Genomic DNA, 25,908 nt, shown 5'->3' with positions numbered 1-25,908 from the left:
GAATGCTTCTTCCCCACTCTGGTTCATGCTGCCTTGGCTGAGGTCTAGAGCATCGGACAAGCGGATGATTTTCACTGTGCTCTTGTCTTGAATGTCGCAAATTTTGTTAAGGTTAACAAATTCGTTATCAAAGTCACTGTCCATGTACTGGAGTCTAATGTCCTCCTCTATATCAAACTGACGTTTGATCTCATTTGCAAGATCCTCAACAGACATTGGCATGCCTGATTCTATGGTCAGTTTTTCAGCATTGTTGGAACCAAGGATAATCCGTAGTTTTACTGGTGCAGCCATCATCCTAATGAGTCAGTCTAGAGAAGATGAAAACAAAAGTATGAAGTCATTAAATATGTATACATTAAAAGCATTCAAATGAGAAAGAAACCAACTGACTTTGGTCATATGTAAAACGAACTGGACACTGAAGCAAACATTGAGCAATCCACAGACAGAAGCCAGTGACAATGATAGTAGCATGGGAAACAAACGTGTCATACTATGGTTAACAGTGCTCAAATTAGTTGATTTAGGTTGGAATTGGCAATATGACATTTTTGACCAAATACCTCAATATCGATATTGTGATGATATAGTGGGGATGACTATAGTGCTTCTAGAAAATATTTACACAACTAGATTTTTGAAAATAATCATAATTTATATGTGGGTAAAAGCAAATAATTGCTAGTTCAGAAAATGTCATCACTTTAATGTAATGGACACACTTTGAAAGAATGTAGCCTTTAAACCTAGGAAGAGACTATACTTATGCCATATTCTGATATTTCAATATCCAAAATCACAGATGATATCAAGTGTCATCACAATATCGATATGATATCAAAATATTGCCCAGCCCTACCAGTGACACGGAGTTAGTGCATGTACAGAAACAGGAAAGTAAACAGCCAAGTGGAAAGAGGTAACGGGTTAGTATTAGGTGCACATTTAGTAAGCTATCAATTAAAGCCATTTACTCACATATTCAACACTTCCTTTTAATATATGGATATCTTTTAAATGTAACCAGTCGAAGGGGCCCAACAAAGTAATCATGTAATGGGTACTTCTCTGCCAGTTCGTCATGTGTTATCAGGGACATTGTGCCAGTTGTACATGGTTGCAGTTCAAAGGCCCGGTAGTGCTCCCTAAACCAAGCTGAGAACATCTTGACTAAGAAGTTCAGCATATCCTGAAGTACACATATCCTTATTATCTCTCCGAATTCAGGTAGCCCATCAGAAAATCCACAAATGACTATCATTCCATTTCTATAGTTGATCCCCTTGTAATCTGCACTGTTAGCCATGTTTACTTCTGCCAGGTTTGGGTACATCTGCTGAAGAGGCAATGATACATCATCTTTCAGCACCTCAACAGGGACTCTCGATATTCCTGATACTTCAACTGCAGGTTTCTGTGGACATGATGAGTGCAAGTGATACGCAATCATCATCTGGTGTTTTCTTGACAGTGTTAGAGCAACATTCTTGAAACACTTGGTGTGATGGGCAACTTGCTTAAAAAAACTGTGTTTGCCTTCAAATCTCATGGTCCAGACCCTGACTAGAGGACCAAAACATCGGGTCATGTGAGGGTAATGCTCTAAGAAGTGATGCTTTGGGAGGAGTTTTTGGTTCGGAAATGCTTCTTGATATTTCTGTCTGTGATCAGATATTTTGAACTGAAGATATCCAATTGATTCTTCTGTATGGATCTGGGAAACAGCAAGTTCCACTATATCTTTTAAATCCAAAATTATCTCCCACACTGGTTCATCATCAGGTATAACATCTCCAATCATGAAAGGCAGCAATCTTATGAGGGTCCAGTTTTCAGCTGCATTGCCACCTATTGTCTTTTTGCTTAAAAGTTTTTGTGGCACAACATGAGGGCGGTTTGTTTTATCTTCTCCTTTGTAGGGGAAATTGAGAATTACCTTATTTAAAGTGTCCAAAGAGAGGTATTGTTTGGATATCAACACACCCAGGCACTGTGCAAGTTCCACTGGAACAATACCCTCCAACAGATCGTGGAGTACATCAGGTGGATATCCAGTTGTTACATCAAAATGAGAAAGATTTTCTGTCAGCACACATGGCCTTTTTACTCCAACACAAGGCTTTCCATTTTCCACTGCATGTTTAACATGTTCTTTGTGTTCGTCTTTGGATCTAAGACTAAACTCACCCGACAGAACCTGCTTGGTCTGAAAATCACTGAAACTCCCTGTGCAAAATCGACAAACAAACTTTCCTGAAAAACTTTCCACAAAGCCTGCAATTCCATGGGCACCGAGATTGTCTGCAGCAACACATTGTACTGTGCCTTGAATATTTTTTCCAATCTGTGGGACAAACACGCCATGCTCTTCCAAGACAACCAGATCACGCAAAAGATGTTCAAGCACTTTCCCATATCCGTATTCCTTGATCAAGTTACTTTTACACAGCACTGCCAAGTAGATGGATGACAAAGAAGAGTGCTGGCCTGGGGGTAAGTTGCTCAAAATCCAGTACATAGCGCAAAGTTTATGCTTCTTTCTGGAAGTGCCCAGAGGGTTGCACACTTCAAACTCATCAATATAAAGGGTCACATGTATTCTCAATTCCCCTGAAGATAGGAACTCATTTTGTTTGAAAAATTCTCCATCCTGAAATGACTTGTATTCTTGTGCAGTTTCATTTTGGTGAGCACTCCAGTTTTCTACTACAGCATCAATTATACCATCTTTGCTAAGGAGCTGCTGCAATGACTGCAATAATGGTACATATTGGTAGGTATGGTTGCGCTCCTTATCCAAAACATATTCAACTGGTTCAACTACTTGGAACTTGTCTTTGAAGTACTGTTTCCGCTTAAAAGCAGTGCCAAGTGGGCCCTGATCTCCAATTGCTTTGGTCAAGGGATTAGCAAGACAGAAGGCAGAGGCCAATTCCTCAGTTTCTTTTGCATCGAGAACAAGATTATGCTTTGTACAAAAATCTGAAACAATGGTATTTAATGTAGTCTGGGATGCGGAACTTATTAGGAAGTGCAAGTCCTGTAAAAGTTCATCAACTGCATTGCTGGGAACATGGAGTATGTTTTCCAGCTTAAGCAACACTGCTGCAAGTTTCTCTTCTATCATCTTCTCAAGATTTTCTGAGCAGTCCCTCTGAAAACTAGACTGCACTTCAAGCTGGGCTGCTTCTGATTCTTCATTGTCTCCATGTTCACCTGAAACACTTGAGCTCTCAAAACTGTCTCTTTCTGCAACTATTCCAGGTTTAAAGTCACTGTAAGAATAACCAAGGTGCTTTCTATTTTTATGTGATTTAAATGTCCCATAAATATTTGTCCTAAATGTACAGCCCTTGAACATGCAGGGGACTGTTTCATTGGCTTTGAGATGCAAATTTATATGAGTGAAATACTCCTTTTCAGAGGAAACTTCAGAGAACCCACAAACATGACAGCTGAATGTCGTCAATGTCAATGTTTGCTGTGATGTTTCTCTAGTGTGGACTCTACACAAATGTGACCTGAGTGCATTCCATGACTTAGATGTACATGGACAACTACTATATGGGCAAGGATATGGGTGCCTGCGCCCATAATGTGGATGATTTAATCTGTAATGTTTAAGCAACTGGCCTCTAGTTGAGGTCTTTGAACTGCAACCTTTACACTGCCACATTCAAATCTGGGAGGCAAAAAACAAAAAATGATATATTGGTAAAGGAAACTCAATTTGTAAAACAGTATTAAGAAAGAAAAGTCTGACTGTTAACATACCACGGGCAAGCTCAGCAGTGCCGTCTAAACCACATCGATGAGTTAGGAAACAGCTATCACATCCAGGATCTGAAATTCATCATGTTAATCCATAAATCCATCCATTCATGTGGATCCATACATTAATGTAGTTCATTACTTGTTTTAAAGAGAACTAGAAATCTAAAAAATAAAAACACATTCAGAACGAGAGCAAGAGAATTAATCTGTTACCTGATAAATGTTAATAAAAATAAAAATACTGGCAACACAATTCACAGTATTAAAATCACTAGTTGTGATCATACTTGTTATGAGTACAGTGCTATGGGCAGACAGGAGGAAGAATAAGGAATAAGGGCTTCTGGCCCCAGTAAGTTAGCTGTCCTGGATGTTTACAATACCTCTCTCTGGTAACAAGTATGTGGGCTGTAGTGCTGAGCTAGCTCGATTCTCATAATCAGCTTTTTGCTCTGGGCTCACCGCGAGGTTGGGAGCAGAGTGCCAGTAAACGGCTAAATCGACCTTAGTATTCTAACAACCGTTAGCTGGTGACTACATCTTAACCTCCAAGCATTACGTTTTCTTCAGACATCTGGATACGACTTTAATGCAACGTTAAATAGTTCGGAAAACTCGGACACAGCGGTGCGCCCCGCTACCGCCTCTTCCATAGGCACTGAATGGAACGGCCGGTTCAAAGTGTTTTACCGCGTATCATGTGTAGAGGCCTTAAAGGCCTACTGAAACCCACTACTACCGACCACGCAGTCTGATAGTTTATATATCAATGATGAAATCTTAACATTATAACACATGCCAATACGGCCGGGTTAACTTATAAAGTGACATTTTAAATTTGCCGCTAAACTTCCGGTTCGAAACGCCTCTGAGGATGACGTATGCGCGTGACGTAACCCGGGGAACAGAGGTATGCCTTCCCCATTGAATACAATACAAAAAAGCTCTGTTTTCATTCATTATGTTCATTGCATTATGGAGAAAGAAGCTGAGCAAGCAAAGAAGAAAGTTGTCGGTGCGAAACGGACGTATTTTTCGAACGAAGTCAGCAACAACAGTACACAGCCGGCGCGTCTTTGTTTACATTCCCGAAAGATGCAGTCAAGATGGAAGAACTCGGATAACAGAGACTCTAACCAGGAGGACTTTTGACTTGAATACAGAGACGCCTGTAGAGAACTGGGACAACACAGACTCTTACCAGGATTACTTTGATTTGGATGACAAAGACGCAGACGTGCTACCGTGAGTATGCAGCTTTGGCTTCTAAACATTTGATCGCTTGACCGTATGTGCGCAACTTTTTTTTTGCGTATGTACGTAACTTTTTAAAAATATATAAGCTTTATGAACCTTGGGTTAGGTGAACGGTCTTTTGGGCTGAGTGATTGTGTGTGTTGATCAGGTGTTTGAATTGTATTGGCGTGTTCTATGGAGCTAGGAGCTAGCAGAGGAGCTAGGAGCTAGCATAACAAACACGTAGGTGTTTTTATGCAGGATTAATTTGTGGCATATTAAATATAAGCCTGGTTGTGTTGTGGCTAATAGAGTATATATATGTCTTGTGTTTATTTACTGTTGTAGTCATTCCCAGCTGAATATCAGGTACCGTGAGTATGCAGCCTTGGCTGCTAAACATTTGATAGCTTGACCGTATGTGCGCGTCACGTACGTAACTTTTTAAAAATATATAAGCTTTATGAACCTTGGGTTAGGTGAACGGTCTTTTGGGCTGAGTGATTGTGTGTGTTGATCAGGTGTTTGAGTTGTATTGGCGCGTTCTATGGAGCTAGGAGCTAGCAGAGGAGCTAGGAGCTAGCATAACAAACACGTAGGTGTTTTTATGCAGGATTAATTTGTGGCATATTAAATATAAGCCTGGTTGTGTTGTGGCTAATAGAGTATATATATGTCTTGTGTTTATTTACTGTTGTAGTCATTCCCAGCTGAATATCAGGTCACCCCCGGCTCTCACAGCATCTTCCCTATCTGAATAGCTTCAACTCCCCACTAGTCCTTCACTTGCACTTTACTCATCCACAAATCTTTCATCCTCGCTCAAATTAATGGGGAAATCGTCGCTTTCTCGGTCCGAATCTCTCTCACTTCATGCGGCCATCATTGTAAACAATAGGGAACTTTGCGTATATGTTCAATTGACTACGTCACGCTACTTCCGGTAGGGGCAAGCCTTTTTTTTATCAGATACCAAAAGTTGCGATCTTTATCGTCGTTGTTCTATACTAAATCCTTTCAGCAAAAATATGGCAATATCGCGAAATGATCAAGTATGACACATAGAATAGATCTGCTATCCCCGTTTAAATAAAAAAATTCATTTCAGTAGGCCTTTAATGAATTTTTTTTATTTAAACGAAAAAAGCGATCATTTCCCCATTAATTTGAGCGAGGATGAAATATTTTTAAATGAGGAAAGTGCAAGTGAAGGACTAGTGGGGAGTGGAAGATGCTGTGAGAGCCGGGGGTGACCTGATATTCAGCTGGGAATGACTACAACAGTAAATAAACACAAGACATATATACTCTATTAGCCACAACACAACCAGGCTTATATTTAATATGCCACAAAATAATCCCGCATAAAAACACCTAGGTGTTTGTTATGCTAGCTCCTAGCTCCTAGCTACTAGCTCGAGCTAGTTATAGCTCGAGCGGGTAATATGGACGGGATCCCGTATATATAACCCGCCAATACAATTCAAACACCTGCATAACACACACAATCACTCAGCCCAAACAACCGTTCACCTAACCCAAGGTTCATAAAGCTTATATATTTAATCAAAGTTACGTACATGACACGCACGTACGGGCAAGCAATCAAATGTTTGGAAGCGCGCGGGTGGGACCTGATATTCAGCTGGGAATGACTACAACAACAAATAAACACAAGACATATATATACTCTATTAGCCACAACACAACCAGGCTTATATTTAATATGCCACAAATTAATCCTAATGCTAGCTCCTAGCTCCTAGCTCGAGCTAGTTATAGCAAGCGATCAAATGTTTGGAAGCGCAGCTGTGTACTCACGTTATCGCAACTGTGTATCCAAATCAAAGTCCTCCTGGTAAGAGTCTCTGTTGTCCGAGTTCTTCCATCTTGACTGCATCTTTCGGGAATGTAAACAAAGAAGCGCCGGCTGTGTACGTGTTGTTGCTGACTTCCCTCGCAAAATAGACACTTCGCACCGACAACTTTCTTCTTTGCTTGCTCAGCTTCTTTCTCCATAATGCAATGAACAAATTGCAACAGATTCACCAACACAGATGTCCAGAATAATGTGGAATAATGAGATGAAAACAGAGCTATTTCGTATCGACTTCAATGGTGTCCGAATACTTCCGTTTCAATGATTGACGTCACGCGCATACGTCAACCCTCAGAGGCGTTTCGAACCGGAAGTTTAGCGGGAAATTTAAAATTGCACTTTATAAGTTAACCCGGCCGTATTGGCATGTGTTGCAATGTTAAGATTTCATCATTGATATATAAACTATCAGACTGCGTGGTCGGTAGTAGTGGCTTTCAGTAGGCCTTTAACTTCGGCTAGCGCTAGCGGTTAGCATTCGCGGCTAACACCCGCTTCCCAGCTCACCACAACGGCTCTACTGCTCGTTAAACATAACCAAATGCTCCCGTTGTTGGTGACATTTACCCTTGACAAATGCCACTGGTGCTTTATTTTAGTAGCTAACCTACCTGCCTGGGGGTCGGCGGGGTAAAAGCAGACCGAAGGTAGTGTAGTTTTATCATGCACTGGCTACTGCTATCTGAAGCACAAACACAACGGAAATATAGAAGTGTTATATCACAAACACACAATTAAATCATGCTCAATATGTAAATAATACAATAAGTATTGATGAAAAATGCCCTCCTACCTCTCAAGCCAGAAACGCAGACAAATGGTGACGACCGTTGGCAAGTTCACCGGCAAAAACAAGAAAGTTGATTCAGAGTTTGCGCACGTGTAGTGTGAAGCATTTGAATTTTCTTCTTACTGCCGCCTTCTGGATGTAATAAGTATTTCAATCATAATTCACTTCAATTAAATGTTTTGTGATCAACCAACGCATAATTATTTTGTACACATAACCAAAGACACAATTACATGGACTTTATTAGAAAAAAATATTTTAACTTAACAAAGACATGTATTTTAAGTAAACTGAAAACATAAAAATTATATATAGTGCACAACACACCTCATTCACTTTTTTGAGTGTGGATCGACCACTATCAGCCCAACATAGTCAGAATCACCCTTGTTAGCATTTCTTTCAGTTGTAAAAAAGGCACAAAGGAGCATCTGTGACCAGGGTGTTTCTAAATCCTATTATTTGCTGGAGGCTAAATTGCAGAGTATTTTAGGAATGGTTAAAAGAACAGTATTGTATGTGGATAATAGGTGATTTCGCAGACCACCTCCTCTGTTCAGTCATCAATGTCAAGGTTGACCTTGACGTTTCGCCTCTCATCCAAGTAGGCTTCATCAGTTTGGGTTTATAGACTTAGATTGGTCAGATTATGTCCAACGGTTGGTGCCAAAACCCCAAATATTTATACAGTTTACTATTTTTTTTTAATGTTTTAAAAATAACACAACAATATCTTAATTGCTCTATATGTCCATGTGGTTACATGTTGTGATGTAGACTTTGTTCATAAAAACTATTATTTGCAGCCTCTCAGCAAGTATTGACATGAACAAACTAAGATGAGGTGGCCGAGTGGTTAAGGCGATGGACTGCTAATCCATTGTGTTCTACACACGTGGGTTCGAATCCCATCCTCATCGAGCTGTTGTTCTCTTTAGTTGGCCTCAACTGATGAAAGGTTGTGAACGCGTAGATCAGAATAACAATGTTTGACTGTGGTTACAGAGTATCACACTGTCATGTGTCAACGACTTTCTAGAACTGAGGTGACTACCTGACCTTTCTGCATGTTTCCTTAAAATGACTCCTCATCTTTAACAGAAAAAAGTATGCTCATTAACCTACTTCTACTCAAAGGAAACCTTTTTTTGACATTAAAACTTTTGGAGAATGCAGGTATCGATCCCGCTACCGCTCACATGCAAAGCGAGCGCTCTACCATTTGAGCTAATTCCCCCTCTGTCTGTGACATAGACGTAGAAATTCTGCTTTTCAATACATCAATGCCTATGGATGTTTTCAGTCATCCAGGTCATTGTAATCTCAAGGCATTCAATCCATTGCAACTGGACTGTATGGTTTGTCTTAGAAAATGTTTCGGTTCTCATCCAAGTAGGCTTGGCCAGTTCATGCTCATAGAAACATTTTGGTCAGATCTATTCTTAGACTCAGATTGTTCGTATTTAACCTTTGACTCCAATTGGTCAGATCTAGTCAAGTGGCTATTGCCGAAACCCCAAATTATTTTACTCCAACACAAGGAGGGTGTGCCTGAGCAAAGATGATACTGTCCTAGCGTAGTGAGCAAAACATCTGTTGAGATGCAGAAGAGCATTCCCACTGTCAGTGCCAACAATAGCCATCCATTCATCCGCTTTCTACCGCTTGTCCCTTTTAGGGTCGCGTGGGGTGCTGGAACCTATCTCAGCTGCATTTGGGTGGAATGCGGTGAACACCTTGGACAAGTCGCCAAAGCATCGCAGCAACGACAGTCATGGAAGTGGAATTTCCCTTCGTTCGCATTGTGGTATTGTGTGGCAGAAGTATCGCTGTGGATCAACCACTATCAGCCCAACATAGTCAGAATCACCCTTGTTAGCATTTCCTTCAGTTGTAACAAAGGCACAAAGGAGCATCTGTGACCAGGGTGTTTCTAACTCCTGTTATTTGCTGGAGGCTAAATTGCAGAGTATTTTAGGAATGGTTGAAAGAACAGTGTTGTGTGTGGATAATAGGTGATTTCGCAGACCACCTCCTCTGTTCAGTCATTAATGTCAAGGTTGACCTTGACGTTTCGCCTCTCATCCAAGTAGGCTTTATCAGTTTGGGTTCATAGACTTAGATTGGTCAGATTATGTCCAAAGTTTGGTGCCAAAACCCCAAATATTTATACAGTTTACTATTTTTTTTAATGTTGTAAAAATAACACAACAATATCTTAGTTCCTCTATATGTCCATGTGGTTACATGTTGTGATGTAGACTTTGATCATAAAAACTATTATTTGCAGCCTCTCAGCAAGTATTGACATGAACAAACTAAGATGAGGTGGCCGAGTGGTTAAGGCGATGGACTGCTAATCCATTGTGTTCTACACGCGTGGGTTCGAATCCCATCCTCATCGAGCTGTTGTTCTCTTTAGTTGGCCTCAACTGACGAAAGGTTGTTAACGCGTAGATCAGAATAACAATGCTTGACTGTGGTTACAGAGTATCACACTGTCATTTGTCACGACTTTCTAGAGCTGAGGTGACTACCTGACCTCTCTGCATGTTTCCTCAAAATCACTTCTCATCTTTAACAGAAAGAAGTTTGCTTGCTCATTTACCTACTTCTACTCAAAGGAAACCTGTCTTTGTCGTTAAAACATTTGGAGAATGCAGGTATCGATCCCGCTACCTCTCACATGCAAAGCGAGCGCTCTACCATTTGAGCTAATTCCCCCTCTGTCTGTGACATAGATGTAGAAATGCTGTTTTTCAATACATCAATGCCTATGGATGTTTTCAGTCATCCAGGTCATTGTAATCTCAAGGCATTCAATCCATTGCAACTGGACTGTTTGGTTTGTCTTAGAAAATGTTTCGCTTCTCATCCAAGTAGGCTTGGCCAGTTCATGCTCATAGAAACAGGTTGGTCAGATCTATTCTTAGACTCAGATTGTTCGGATTTAACCTTTGACTCCAATTGGTCAGATCTAGTCTTGTGGCTATTGCCGAAACCCCAAATTATTTTACTCCAACACAAGGAGTGTGTGCCTGAGCAAAGATGATACTGTCCTAGCGTAGTGAGCAAAACATCTTTAAAATGCAGAAGAGCATTCCCAATGTCAGTGCCAACAACAGTCTTCCATTCATCCGCTTTCTACCGCTTGTCCCTTTTAGGGTCGCGTGGGGTGCTGAAACCTTTCTCAGCTGCATTTGGGCGGAATGCGGTGAACACCTTGGACAAGTCGCCAACGCATCGCAGCAACGACAGTCATCGAAGTGGAATTTCCCTTCGTTCGCATTGTGGTATTGTGTGGCAGAAGTATCACTGTGGATCGACAACTATCAGCCCAACATAGTCAGAATCACCCTTGTTAGCATTTATTTCAGTTGTAACAAAGGCACAAAGGAGCATCTGTGACCAGGGTGTTTCTAACTCCTGTTATTTGCTGGAGGCTAAATTGCAGAGTATTTTAGGAATGGTTGAAAGAACAGTGTTGTATGTGGATAATAGTTGATTTCGCAGACCACCTCCTCTGTTCAGTCATCAATGTCAAGGTTGACCTTGACGTTTCGCCTCTCATCCAAGTAGGCTTTATCAGTTTGGGTTCATAGACTTAGATTGGTCAGATTATGTCCAAAGTTTGGTGCCAAAACCCCAAATATTTATACAGTTTACTATTTCTTTTTAATGTTGTAAAAATAACACAACAATATCTTAATTCCCCTATATGTCCATGTGGTTACATGTTGTGATGTAGACTTTGATCAGAAAAACTATTATTTGCAGCCTCTCAGCAAGTATTGACATGAACAAAGCTAGATGAGGTGGCTGAGTAGTTAAGGTGATGGACTTCTAATCCACTGTGTTCTACACGCGTGGGTTTGAATCCCATCCTCATTGAGCTGTTGTTCTCTTTAGTTGGCCTCAACTGACGAAAGGTTGTAAACGCATAGATCAGAATAACAATGTTTGACTGTGGTTACAGAGTATCACACTGTCATGTGTCACGACTTTCTAGAGCTGAGGTGACTACCTGACATTTCTGCATGTTTCCTCAAAATCACTTCTCATCTTTAACAGAAAGAAGTTTGCTTGCTCATTTACCTACTTCTACTCAAAGGAAACCTGTCTTTGTCGTTAAAACATTTGGAGAATGCAGGTATCGATCCCGCTACCTCTCACATGCAAAGCGAGCGCTCTACCATTTGAGCTAATTCCCCCTCTGTCTGTGACATAGACGTAGAAATTCTGTTTTTCAATACATCAATGGCTATGGATGTTTTCAGTCATCCAGGTCATTGTAATCTCAAGGCATTCAATCCATTGCAACTGGACTGTTTGGTTTGTCTTAGAAAATGTTTCGGTTCTCATCCAAGTAGGCTTGGCCAGTTCATGCTCATAGAAACAGGTTGGTCAGATCTATTCTTAGACTCAGATTGTTCGGATTTAACCTTTGACTCCAATTGGTCAGATCTAGTCTAGTGGCTATTGCCGAAACCCCAAATTATTTTACTCCAACACAAGGAGGGTGTGCCTGAGCAAAGATGATACTGTCCTAGCGTAGTGAGCAAAACATCTGTTGAGATGCAGAAGAGCATTCCCACTGTCAGTGCCAACAATAGCCATCCATTCATCCGCTTTCTACAACTTGTCCCTTTTAGGGTCGCGTGGGGTGCTGGAACCTATCTCAGCTGCATTTGGGTGGAATGCGGTGAACACCTTGGACAAGTCGCCAACGCATCGCAGCAACGACAGTCATCGAAGTGGAATTTCCCTTTGTTCGCATTGTGGTATTGTGTGGCAGAAGTATCGCTGTGGATCGACCACTATCAGCCCAACATAGTCAGAATCACCCTTGTTAGCATTTCCTTCAGTTGTAACAAAGCCACAAAGGAGCATCTGTGACCAGGGTGTTTCTAACTCCTGTTATTTGCTGGAGGCTAAATTGCAGAGTATTTTAGGGATGGTTGAAAGAACAGTGTTGTGTGTGGATAATAGGTGATTTCGCAGACCACCTCCTCTGTTCAGTCATTAATGTCAAGGTTGACCTTGAAGTTTCGCCTCTCATCCAAGTAGGTTTTATCAGTTTGGGTTCATAGACTTAGATTGGTCAGATTATGTCCAAAGTTTGGTGCCAAGACCCCAAATATTTATACAGTTTACTATTTTTTTTAATGTTGTAAAAATAACACAACAATATCTTAATTCCTCTATATGTCCATGTGGTTACATGTTATGATGTAGACTTTGATCATAAAAACTATTATTTGCAGCCTCTCAGCAAGTATTGACATGAACAAACTAAGATGAGGTGGCCGAGTGGTTAAGGCGATGCACTGCTAATCCATTGTGTTCTACACACGTGGGTTCTAATCCCATCCTCATCGAGCTGTTGTTCTCTTTAGTTGGCCTCAACTGACGAAAGGTTGTTAACGCGTAGATCAGAATAACAATGTTTGACTGTGGTTACAGAGTATCACACTGTCATGTGTCACGACTTTCTAGAGCTGAGGTGACTACCTGACCTTTCTGCATGTTTCCTCAAAATCACTTCTCATCTTTAACGGAAAGAAGTTTGCTTGCTCATTTACCTACTTCTACTCAAAGGAAACCTTTTTTTGACGTTAAAACATTTGGAGAATGCAGGTATCGATCCCGCTACCTCTCACATGCAAAGCGAGCGCTCTACCATTTGAGCTAATTCCCCCTCTGCCTGTGACATAGACGTAGAAATTCTGTTTTTCAATACATCAATGCCTATGGATGTTTTCAGTCATCCAGGTCATTGTAATCTCAAGGCATTCAATCCATTGCAACTGGACTGTTTGGTTTGTCTGAGAAAATGTTTCGCTTCTCATCCAAGTAGGCTTGGCCAGTTCATGCTCATAGAAACAGGTTGGTCAGATCTATTCTTAGACTCAGATTGTTCGGATTTAACCTTTGACTCCAATTGGTCAGATCTAGTCTTGTGGCTATTGCCGAAACCCCAAATTATTTTACTCCAACACAAGGAGGGTGTGCCTGAGCAAAGATGATACTGTCCTAGCGTAGTGAGCAAAACATCTGTTGAGATGCAGAAGAGCATTCCCACTGTCAGTGCCAACAATAGCCATCCATTCATCCGCTTTCTACAACTTGTCCCTTTTAGGGTCGCGTGGGGTGCTGGAACCTATCTCAGCTGCATTTGGGTGGAATGCGGTGAACACCTTGGACAAGTCGCCAACGCATCGCAGCAACGACAGTCATCGAAGTGGAATTTCCCTTTGTTCGCATTGTGGTATTGTTTGGCAGAAGTATCGCTGTGGATCGACCACTATCAGCCCAACATAGTCAGAATCACCCTTGTTAGCATTTCCTTCAGTTGTAACAAAGGCACAAAGGAGCATCTGTGACCAGGGTGTTTCTAACTCCTGTTATTTGCTGGAGGCTAAATTGCAGAGTATTTTAGGAATGGTTGAAAGAACAGTGTTGTATGTGGATTATAGGTGATTTCGCAGACCACCTCCTCTGTTCAGTCATTAATGTCAAGGTTGACCTTGACGTTTCGCCTCTCATCCAAGTAGGTTTTATCAGTTTGGGTTCATAGACTTAGATTGGTCAGATTATGTCCAAAGTTTGGTGCCAAAACCCCAAATATTTATACAGTTTAGTATTTTTTTTAATGTTGTAAAAATAACACAACAATATCTTAATTCCTCTATATGTCCATGTGGTTACATGTTATGATGTAGACTTTGATCATAAAAACTATTATTTGCAGCCTCTCAGCAAGTATTGACATGAAAAAACTAAGATGAGGTGGCCGAGTGGTTAAGGCGATGGACTGCTAATCCATTGTGTTCTACACACGTGGGTTCGAATCCCATCCTCATCGAGCTGTTGTTCTCTTTAGTTGGCCTCAACTGACGAAAGGTTGTTAACGCGTAGATCAGAATAACAATGTTTGACTGTGGTTACAGAGTATCACACTGTCATGTGTCACGACTTTCTAGAGCTGAGGTGACTACCTGACCTTTCTGCATGTTTCCTCAAAATCACTTCTCATCTTTAACATAAAGAAGTTTGCTTGCTCATTTACCTACTTCTACTCAAAGGAAACCTTTTTTTGACGTTAAAACATTTGGAGAATGCAGGTATCGATCCCGCTACCTCTCACATGCAAAGCGAGCGCTCTACCATTTGAGCTAATTCCCCCTCTGTCTGTGACATAGACGTAGAAATTCTGTTTTTCAATACATCAATGCCTATGGATGTTTTCAGTCATCCAGGTCATTGTAATCTCAAGGCATTCAATCCATTGCAACTGGACTGTTTGGTTTGTCTTAGAAAATGTTTCGCTTCTCATCCAAGTAGGCCTGGCCAGTTCATGCTCATAGAAACAGGTTGGTCAGATCTATTCTTGGACTCAGATTGTTCGGATTTAACCTTTGACTCCAATTGGTCAGATCTAGTCTTGTGGCTATTGCCGAAAGCCCAAATTATTTTACTCCAACACAAGGAGGGTGTGCCTGAGCAAAGATGATACTGTCCTAGCGTAGTGAGCAAAACATCTGTGAAATGCAGAAGAGCATTCCCACTGTCAGTGCCAACAACAGTCTTCCATTCATCCGCTTTCTACCGCTTGTCCCTTTTAGGGTCGCGTGGGGTGCTGAAACCTTTCTCAGCTGCATTTGGGTGGAATGTGGTGAACACCTTGGACAAGTCGCCAACGCATCGCAGCAACGACAGTCATCGAAGTGGAATTTCCCTTTGTTCGCATTGTGGTATTGTGTGGCAGAAGTATCACTGTGGATCGACCACTATCAGCCCAACATAGTCAGAATCACCCTTGTTAGCATTTATTTCAGTTGTAACAAAGGCACAAAGGAGCATCTGTGACCAGGGTGTTTCTAACTCCTGTTATTTGCTGGAGGCTAAATTGCAGAGTATTTTAGGAATGGTTGAAAGAACAGTGTTGTATGTGGATAATAGTTGATTTCGCAGACCACCTCCTCTGTTCAGTCATCAATGTCAAGGTTGACCTTGACGTTTCGCCTTTCATCCAAGTAGGCTTTATCAGTTTGGGTTCATAGACTTAGATTGGTCAGATTATGTCCAAAGTTTGGTGCCAAAACCCCAAATATTTATACAGTTTACTATTTTTTTAATGTTGTAAAAATAACACAACAATATCTTAATTCCCCTATATGTCCATGTGGTTACATGTTGTGATGTAGACTTTGTTCATAAAACCTATTATTTGCAGCCTCTCAGCATGTATTGACATGAACAAAGCTAGATGAGGTGGCTGAGTGGTTAAGGCGATGGACTGCTAATCCATTGTGTTCTACACCCGTGGGTTCGAATCCCATCCTCATTGAGCTGTTGTTCTCTTTAGTTGGCCTCAACTGACGAAAGGTTGTTAACGCATAGATCAGAATAACAATGTTTGACTGTGGTTACAGAGTATCACACTGTCATGTGTCATGACTTTCTAGAGCTGAGGTGACTACCTGACCTTTCTGCATGTTTCCTCAAAATCACTTCTCATCTTTAACAGAAAGAAGTTTGCTTGCTCATTTACATACTTCTACTCAAAGGAAACCTGTTTTTGTTGTTAAAACATTTGGAGAATGCAGGTATCGATCCCGCTACCTCTCACATGCAAAGCGAGCGCTCTACCAATTGAGCTAATTCCCCCTCTGTCTGTGACATAGACGTAGAAATTCTGTTTTTCAATACATCAATGCCTATGGATGTTTTCAGTCATCCAGGTCATTGTAATCTCAAGGCATTCAATCCATTGCAACTGGACTGTTTGGTTTGTCTTAGAAAATGTTTCGCTTCTCATCCAAGTAGGCTTGATCAGTTCATGCTCATAGACTCAGGTTGGTCAGATCTATTCTTAGACTCAGATTGTTCGTGTTGAATGACCAACACAGTCAGATTTACAAACATATGAACCCTAAAGAGTATCTTATTTACCATATGATTGGCAGCAGTTAACGGGTAATGTTTAAAAGCTCATACCAGCATTCTTTACACATACAAACTGTAGCACACAAAAAAGCACATTTAATAAAAAAAACATTATTATGGTCTTACCTTTCTTGCTGGACATCCACACAGCCAGCCTTTGCGTGTGTACCACGCCGTATGAAAAGAACGGGTCTTCCGCCCCGAAGTCAAAAGCAAACCTTTTAGCTCCGGCGTTGGTCTACCTTTAATTATTACCTCCTGCTTCGATTGAAAGTCCAGTTTAGAAAACTGTTTTATTTTACATATGTAATCCTCCATGTTTTTAATAAAAGTTCAGGCGAGAGGAAATAAACAATCGCTGCACTAATTGACTTGCTAACTTTTTTTCTTTTTCTTCTGCGGCCGAGGAATGATCTCTGGGATCACTACCGCCCTCTACCACCAGGAGGCCGGATTACTGCGAGCCTCACACAGTGCGTCTTTGCAGCAGTTTTATGATTGCTCAGCACAAGAAATACGTTACACACATACAGTTGTTGACAAAATACACTGTACATTATATACCTCAGCTAACTAAACTATGCCATAGTTTAGTTAGCTGATATAATTCATATAGCAATACAGTCTCACTGCACAGCAGGCCAGCAGTTTGCCGAGTCATTGCGCACAATCCATGTTGAGGCAAAACTGAGTGCCACCTCATCTTCATTTATTAATGGCAGCTTCTGCCTGTAATGGCGTCAATGTACATAGACTAGCACTGTGTGGCGATTGTGGGGATATTGGTGATATAACAGAATCAGAAGACCAATAGTAACCTATTTATTTGTTTATTTGCCGTATAAACTCTGCCGATTTTTGTAGATGACTAAGACAGGGAAACCAGACATTTGCTGGAGGGACATCTGTATAAAATATGCCCAGGGCCAATACCACTTCTCAATGTTATGTTTAGATAAGGGGAAGGAGACGGCACAACAACAGAGGATCAAGCTCAAAGGGTTTTATTGAGTGCTTGATGATTACATGGGGTTTGTATGCTACTATGTGTGTGAATGGAAGGCTATGTGTGGAAATTAACCGTATGTAAATACCGTAGGGTTTTTTGGAGTGCGTGTTGGATGTGACCGCGTCCAGAGGGAAGAAGCAAAGAAGTGCGTGGTCCGAGCGGAGTCGTGGGGCAGGAGAGAAGCGTCCAAAGTCCAAGCGTGGGGTCGGGGATCAGGGAAGGCAATCAAGGTCTAGGGGAAATAGTTGCAGCGGAGGCGCACAGCAAAAGCTGAGACACGAGGAGCTGTGGGGGAAAAAAAGTGACAACAAGGAATCAGGACAAGGCACGAGGGAGACAAGCAAGCGAGAGAGAGCAGGCGGTAAGTCAGAGACGCGAAGCTTACTGTACACAGGGCTACGTTCCGACGAGGAGAAGTCAGCGGCGAGGCTCTTTATCCTGACGCCTTTCATTAGTCCCAGGTGCGTGGATTGCAGATTGCCTCCGGCTGTGGCGGCGTGTGGGCACGGTCTGCACAGCGCGTGCGGGGGCCTGTCTAGTGGAGCTTCTACGTGCTCCCGCAGAAGAGGGAAAAGCGTGTGTGCCATAACACTCAACTGGCAAACGTCCAGGGGCCAATAAGTGGAAAAAGGCCCTGGAGAATATAGATGCTTGTCTCTTGCAGAGCCACTCGAAGGATCTGTTTGGGAGAAGCCTTCTGTGCTCCTGTGGGTTCCATAAGCTATCACCTAACTTATTTATTATTTACTATTTACCTACTAACTATATACTAAGTCCTGATGAGTCACTGTAGCATGTGGATTTATTTATTGAACAATATATATCTGCACAATCCTGGAGAAAACTGTTAGTGTAGGATTCTTACTTGCATGTAGCATGGCCCTCACTTTGTACTCCCCTCTCCCCTAGCCAGCAGATCTGTCATCACCGGCTGGCTCCAGTAAGGCAGGAGAAGTTGAGATGAAGGCAGGGCAAGTCCGAATCGGCACAGAGGTAGGGAGAGGAGAAACAGAGACACGGAGGCAGGGGGAAGTCCGAAACAACACAGAGTCAGGGAGAGGAGTCACAGAGACAAGGAGAGGAGACACCGAGTCAGGAGCATCAATCAATCAATCAATGTTTATTTATATAGCCCTAAATCACAAGTGTCTCAAAGGGCTGCACAAGCCACAACGACATCCTCGGTACGGAGCCCACATACGGGCAAGGAAAAACTCACCCAGTGGGACATCGCTGTGAATGACTATGAGAAACCTTGGCGAGTACCGCATATGTGGGTAACCCCCCCCCCCCCCACCCCCCCCCCCACCCCCCCCCCCCCCACCCCACCCCCCCCCCCCACCCCCCACCCTCTAGGGGAGACCGAAAGCAATGGATGTCGAGTGGCTCTGACATAATATTGTGAAAGTCCAGTCCACAGTGGATCCAACACATCAGCGAGAGTCCAGTCCATAGTGGGGCCAGCAGGAAACCGTCCTGAGCGGAGACGGGTCAGCAGCGCAGAGATGTCCCCAACCGATGCACAGGCTAGCGGTCCACCCGAGGTCCCGACTCTGGACAGCCAGCACTTCATCTATGGCCACCGGACCTGTGCAACTCCCCCTCCCCAAGGGAGAGGGGAGCAGAGGAGAGAAGAAAAGAAACGGCAGATCAACTGGTCTAAAAAGGGGGTCTATTTAAAGGCTAGAGTATACAAATGAGTTTTAAGATGGGACTTAAATGCTTCTACTGAGGTAGCATCTCTAACTGTTACTGGGAGGGCATTCCAGAGTACTGGAGCCCGAATAGAAAGCGCTCTATAGCCCGCAGACTTTTTTTGGGCTCTGGGAATCACTAATAAGCCGGAGTTCTTTGAACGCAGATTTCTTGCCGGGACATATGGAGCATCAGTGGCAGGACAGGGAGTGCAGTGCTACAAGTGCAACAAGCTTGTAGAGGGAGAATATTTCTTTGAAAACCTCTCTGACCACCATACAGAGGAGATGTGTGACACCTGTGGTGCCAAGGTGCAGGGTACTGTTGGTCTTTTGAACCACATCCAACTGGTTCACTATTCAGTATTCATGGAGCCATTATCGTGGAAACCAACACCATTACCACAAAGGCCAACACTACCACCACCAAAGCCAACACCATCTCTGCTCCCTTCTTCAGCTAGCTCTGCCACACCACAGCACACTGAAATGTCCACTTAAATATTCTTCAATTGATTGGATTTAAGGTCCCCTCCAAGGTTTCTCATTGTTATCCCATTGGGTTGAGTTTTTTCTTGCCCTGATGTGGGATCTGAGCCGAGGATGTCGTTGTGTCTTGTGCAGCCCTTTGAGACACTCGTGATGTAGGGCTATATAAGTAAACATTGATTGATTGACATCCTCAGCCATCTGGATGAGACGAAGGGAGTGATCACTTCTACCTATGGTAGAATTCTTAAGATGGATTCAACAAAGAAGGTGAGGGTTTCAACAGTAAAAAAATATATAAAATAGAACATGTACAATAACAACAAAACAGGAAATTGGTTTACTTCTTAGTGGGGTAATGACTTCAGTTTGTGTTTGAATGTAGTGTTTGTTTTACAGATCACCACGAAGCTGACTGGTGGGAATGGGGACAGTGCTGCATGGATGACAAACATCGGCAACGAGTTTGGCCAGGTTCTGAACGCTGTTCTGACAACGGGTGAAGGTGCAGGGTTGGAAGAGTTGTGCCAAGGCATCGTTACTCGCTACAGGAATGCGGGCCAAGCTGAACCTGAGGTCATCTATCATCTATGTCGACCGGGACTGCTGCAGCCAGTCAGGTGGGTGAACATTTTTCTTTATCAAATGAATGTATGCAAAACTGTGTGCCACACAAACACACACACACAGCTAGACCCATGTTACACTCACCCTCCTTGGGGATGTAGTGGTACTAGCAATGGGCTCTATGCACAGCTCCAGTACTTCCTGAACTTAAGGCTGCTCCTTTATTTCCTGTTTTACATCATTGGATAAACTGATGAATCTAGGTGTGTCTGAGTAGTCACAATGATCAGACACCTGGATTAATCAGATTATCCAATAATGTAAGAAATAGAGGTATAAATATCTTATATTATGCTGATGACACCCAACTCTACATGCCCCTAAAGCTGACCAACACGCCGGATTGTAGTCAGCTGGAGGCGTGTCTTAATGAAATTAAACAATGGATGTCCACTAACTTTTTGCAACTCAACGCTAAGAAAACGGAAATGCTGATTATCGGTCCTGCTCAACACCGACATCTATTTAATAATACCACCTTAACATTTGACAACCAAACAATTACACAAGGCGACTCGGTAAAGAATCTGGGTATTATCTTCGACCCAACTCTCTCGTTTGAGTCACACATTAAGAGTGTTACTAAAACGGCCTTCTTTCATCTCCGTAATATCGCTAAAATTCGTTCCATTTTGTCCACAAGCGACGCTGAGATCATTATTCATGCGTTCGTTACATCTCGTCTCGATTACTGTAACGTATTATTTTCGGGCCTCCCTATGTCTAGTATTAAAAGATTACAGTTGGTACAAAATGCGGCTGCTAGACTTTTGACAAAAACAAGAAAGTTTGATCATATTACGCCTATACTGGCTCACTTGCACTGGCTTCCTGTGCACTTAAGATGTGACTTTAAGGTTTTACTACTTACGTATAAAATACTACACAGTCAAGCCCCTGCCTATCTTGCCGATTGTATTGTATCATATGTCCCAACAAGAAATCTGCGTTCAAAGAACTCCGGCTTATTAGTGATTCCCAGAGCCCAAAAAAAGTCTGCGGGCTATAGAGCATTTTCTATTCGGGCTCCAATACTATGGAATGCCCTCCCGGTAAAAGTTAGAGATGCTACCTCAGTAGAAGCATGTAAGTCCCATCTTAAAACTCATTTGTATACTCTAGCCTTTAAATAGACTCCCTTTTTAGACCAGTTGATCTGCCGTTTCTTTTCTTTTCTTTTCTCCTCTGCTTCCCTCTCCCTTATGGAGGGGGAGTTGCACAGGTCCGGTGGCCACGGATGAAGTGCTGGTTGTCCAGAGTCGGGACCCGGGGTGGACCGCTAGCCTGTGCATCGGTTGGGGACATCTCTACGCTGCTGACCCGTCTCTGCTCGGGATGGTTCCTGCTGGCCCCACTATGGACTGGACTTTCGCTGATGTGTTGGATCCACTGTGGACTGGACTTTCACAATATTATGTCAGACCCACTCGACATCCATTGCTTTCGGTCTCCCCTAGAGGGGGGGTTACCCACATATGCGGTCCTCTCCAAGGTTTCTCATAGTCATTCACATTGACGTCCCACTGGGGTGAGTTTTACTTGCCCGTATGTGGGCTCTGTACCGAGGATGTCGTTGTGGCTTGTACAGCCCTTTGAGACACTTGTGATTTAGGGCTATATAAATAAACATTGATTGATTGATTGATTAAAATATCTTAATTCTTCTATTTGTCCATGTGGTTACATGCTGATATGCAGACCTTGATTATAAAAACTATTATTTGGACCCTCTCAGCAAGTTTTGACATAAATAAACTAAGATGAGGTGGCCGAGTGGTTAAGGCGATGGACTGCTAATCCATTGTGTTCTACACACGTGGGTTCGAATCCCATCCTCATCGAGGTGTTGTTCTCTTTAGTTGGCCTCAACTGACGAAAGGTTGTGAACGCGTAGATCAGAATAACAATGTTTGACTGTGGTTACAGCGTATCACACTGTCATGTGTCAACGACTTTCTAGAGCTGAGCTGGCGATACCTTACCTTCATGTTACCTGAAAATTACTTCTCAGCTTTAACAGAAAAAAGTATGCTCATTTACGTATTTTTACTTGAAGGAAATCCTTTGTTGACAATAAAAAAAATTGGAGTATGCAGGTATCGCACCCGCTACCTCTCACATGCAAAGGGAGCGCTCTACCATTTGAGCTAATTCCACTTCTTTCAAGGTTTGGCCTTCCCATTTTCTGTGAGGAAGACCCCACTTACAGGATGTGGAATCCAAATGGAAACACAAATGATAAGATGAGGTGGCAGAGAGTTTAAAGTGTTGCTCTGCTAATTTGTTGTTTATATATATATATATATATATATATATATATATATATATATATATATATATATATATATATATATATATATATATATATATATATATATATATATATATATATATATATATATATATATATATATATATATATACATACATATATACATATATATATATATATACAATGACAAAATTAAACAAAAAATATTTGGTTTACATGACATGACTCTGGATATGTCAATATGGAATTCTCCTAGTAGACATAACAGTTTGACAGCATTCTCCAATGGAGCATTTTGGAGAAACATCCTGGATGAATTTAGATTGAAGTGGGTCACAAGGGTAAACATTTTGAATGATTTTGATGTGTAGTTATTTAACTTTATTTGTGATGATGTATCTGTAATCCTCAGTCCAATTTTTTCCAAATTAATTTGAGGGAAGTTGTCACCGCCTGCTGCCACCTTGCGGTTTGTATTGTGAGTTTAACGATGGGAACTGAGGTCTGGCAAAAATGAAAACACGTTCCTAATAAATGCTTCATCATCCCAATTGGGTGCATAAAGGTTAGCAAGGACAACAGACATATTATTAAGAGAACCCAAAACTATTACAAAACGACCTTGATGGTCAGTTATGACATTTGTTGGGCTAAACTGGATTCTTTTGTGTATTAAATAGCTGTGCCCCTTGCTTTGCTACTAAAATTCGAGTGAAAAGATTGTCCAACCCATGAGGCCTTTAATCTATGGTGATCCTAAGTGGTCAAATGAGTCTCTTGTAGGAAAGCAATTTCAGTTTTAAGGTGTTTTAAATGAGAAAATACTCTACCTCTTTTAACTGGGCCATTGATCCCTTTAACGTTCCAAGAAACAAATCTCAAGCAAGATAACCCTTTTTTGTTTGTATTAGCCATAATTACATTTATAAAAAATATGGTGGGATGACACAATGCCTTGTAGAAGGAAGTGGTATTAACATACAGACAAGACTAAAAGAAAAGACACATTTGTAGGACCTAACACATAAAACCCCCCCAAAAAAACCCATGGAAACAAAAAACAAATATACACTCCTAAAACACCCTAAGCTTGTCCTAAGAACTAGAACTAGCAGCGGGACTCCATAAACTCTGTTACTTCCCTATGACATTAATCTATGAACTAATATCACCGAGCAGATAGGGCTCCTGTATCACAGCACAGCAGGATGATTAGTTGCCTGCAAGCCTGGATAAACAATGTCCATTGTTTTTCTGACGCACCCGTTAATGTCCTCTTCAACATACTTTTGGCCTGAAACGTCTTCCATACAAAGTCATCTTCCACTAACCTGTGGGAGCGATGCGCTCGTCGTAGAAGTCCTGGGCTTTTTGTGGAGAATCAAAGTACAAGTTTTCATTTCTGAAGGATACCTGGAGACGGGCGGCAAGCGGAATTTCATTCCTTTCAGGTAGAGCGCATTTTTGACGGGGTTGAAAGCAGCTCGTTTCTTGGCCAAAGCAGGGCTGATGTCCGGGTAAACTCTCAGCTCGATTATGTTGTCTGGCCCATCTGAGAACTTTTTCTTTCTCCTGGAAACGGAGGAATTTAACGATGAAAGTCCGCGGTTTTCCGGTGCCAGCATCCAGTGGTCTGGGACCGAGGGAGCGGTGAGCTCTCTCTATCTCCGGTGGGCTGCTGAAGACATCAGGACCCGCTATCCCCATTAGCAAGTCAGACGCAAATTTGGTCGGATCTTGCTCCTTCTCGCTTCCCTCTGGGATGTTGATAATCCTCAAGTTAGAGCGGCGGGAACGGTTGTCGAGGTTGTCCACTCGTTCCAGGAGCACCGTAGTTTGGGACTGTAGAGACTTCACAGCGGCTTCCATCTCGGTGAGTTTTTCAAAATTTTCACCCACTGTAACTTCGGTTCTAGTCAGCCGGCTGTTAAATGACATCATCTGTTGTCCTAATAAATCGACTGACTGCGTCAGGGACTCAGTCGACTGTTGAATCAAAAAAGCCATATCAGCCTTGAAGCTATCGCGCTGTTTATTGAGGAGAGACTATATGTCAGGGGTCACCAACCTTTTTGAAACCAAGAGCTACTACTTGGGTACTGATTAATGCGAAGGGCTACCAGTTTGATACACACTTAAATAAATTGACAGAAATAGCCAATTTGCTCAATTTACCTTTAACTCTATGTTATTATTAATAATTAATGATATTTATCATTGTGGAAACACTGATCATCTTAATGATTTCTCACAATAAATATATATAGAAACAGATAAATATCAATATGCAACACTTTTTTTTTTATATTTTCTCTAAGTGCACATTTTTCAAATTGAACATTTTCAAATGATCACTTCTAAGACATCCATCCATCCATTTTCTACCGCTTATTCCCTTCGGGGTCGCGGGGGGCGCTGGAGCCTATCTCAGCTACAATCGGGCGGAAGGCGGGGTACACCCTGGACAAGTCGCCATCTCATCGCAGGGCCAAGACAGTCTTGTGAAATCTCAATATCCCATTTTAACTAGCTAGCCACTAACATTTTTTAACAAATCATGAATTACTTTGCACCATGTTTGTACAAATAACTCATGTAAAATATAAAAGTCAACTCTCAAATTTTTAAATAAATCATGTCACACTTTGAACTGGACACCAAATCTGTTATCTGTTTCTTTGTCAGTTAGTGAAGACCAAGTCTTTAAAATATTTTCTTGGATTTTCAAATTCTATTTGAGTTTTGTCTCTCTTAGAATTAAAAATGTCGAGCAAAGCAAAGACTAGCTTGCTAGTAAATTAATACAATTTTAAAAATAGAGGCAGCTCACTGGTAAGTGCTGCTATTTGAGCTATTTTTAGAACAGGCCAGCGGGCTACTCATCTGGTCCTTACGGGCTACCTGGTGCCCGCGGGCACCGCGTTGGTGACCCCTGCTCTATGTCGTTCTTGGTGACTAGGTCAGATTGACCCTCGAATTCGGCTCTCTTGTCTTCCGACCCTGAAGCTGCTGCGGCGGCCGCCATGTTAGCTAGCTTAGCCGAGACGCTCGCCGCTCGAGTTATTGCTGTTGCCGGTTTTGTCTTCGAGCTGCTCATCACGTCGCAATACCACACTATCTCGCACAAAAAAAAGGGTGCGTCAGCCAGGAAAAAACACCGTGAAGTAGTTAGACTTTAAAGAGTAA

General features: G+C 42.0%; 1 protein-coding gene and 5 non-coding genes across 6 annotated transcripts; 4 read left to right on the top strand and 2 right to left on the bottom strand.

Moving 5' to 3' along the window:
• Nucleotides 1–23: 23 nt before the first annotated feature.
• Nucleotides 24–7,779, bottom strand: LOC133653258 (uncharacterized). Its single transcript, XM_062052339.1, has 6 exons — nucleotides 7,686–7,779; nucleotides 7,504–7,574; nucleotides 3,778–3,846; nucleotides 2,191–3,685; nucleotides 118–230; nucleotides 24–44 (listed from the first exon to the last, which is right to left on the bottom strand). The coding sequence occupies exons 4-6, from the start codon at nucleotides 3,677–3,679 to the stop codon at nucleotides 24–26; spliced, it is 1,623 nt and encodes a 540-aa protein (XP_061908323.1). The 5' UTR covers nucleotides 3,680–3,685; nucleotides 3,778–3,846; nucleotides 7,504–7,574; nucleotides 7,686–7,779.
• Nucleotides 7,780–8,520: 741 nt separating this feature from the next.
• Nucleotides 8,521–8,602, top strand: trnas-gcu (transfer RNA serine (anticodon GCU)). Its single transcript has one exon. It is a non-coding gene; the product is annotated as a tRNA-Ser (tRNA).
• Nucleotides 8,603–10,004: 1,402 nt separating this feature from the next.
• On the top strand, nucleotides 10,005–10,086 carry trnas-gcu (transfer RNA serine (anticodon GCU)). The gene has a single exon. It is a non-coding gene; the product is annotated as a tRNA-Ser (tRNA).
• Nucleotides 10,087–14,465: 4,379 nt separating this feature from the next.
• On the top strand, nucleotides 14,466–14,547 carry trnas-gcu (transfer RNA serine (anticodon GCU)). Its single transcript has one exon. It is a non-coding gene; the product is annotated as a tRNA-Ser (tRNA).
• A 1,732-nt stretch (nucleotides 14,548–16,279) lies between these two features.
• On the bottom strand, nucleotides 16,280–16,352 carry trnaa-ugc (transfer RNA alanine (anticodon UGC)). The gene has a single exon. It is a non-coding gene; the product is annotated as a tRNA-Ala (tRNA).
• Nucleotides 16,353–22,209: 5,857 nt separating this feature from the next.
• trnas-gcu (transfer RNA serine (anticodon GCU)) lies at nucleotides 22,210–22,291 on the top strand. The gene has a single exon. It is a non-coding gene; the product is annotated as a tRNA-Ser (tRNA).
• The last annotated feature ends 3,617 nt before the right edge of the window (nucleotides 22,292–25,908 follow it).

Source organism: Entelurus aequoreus, linkage group LG07 (genome assembly GCF_033978785.1).
Source record: "Entelurus aequoreus isolate RoL-2023_Sb linkage group LG07, RoL_Eaeq_v1.1, whole genome shotgun sequence".
Taxonomy (NCBI): domain Eukaryota; kingdom Metazoa; phylum Chordata; class Actinopteri; order Syngnathiformes; family Syngnathidae; genus Entelurus; species Entelurus aequoreus.
Note: the sequence above shows the minus strand (reverse complement) of the source record. Positions and strands in the feature narration are given on the sequence as shown.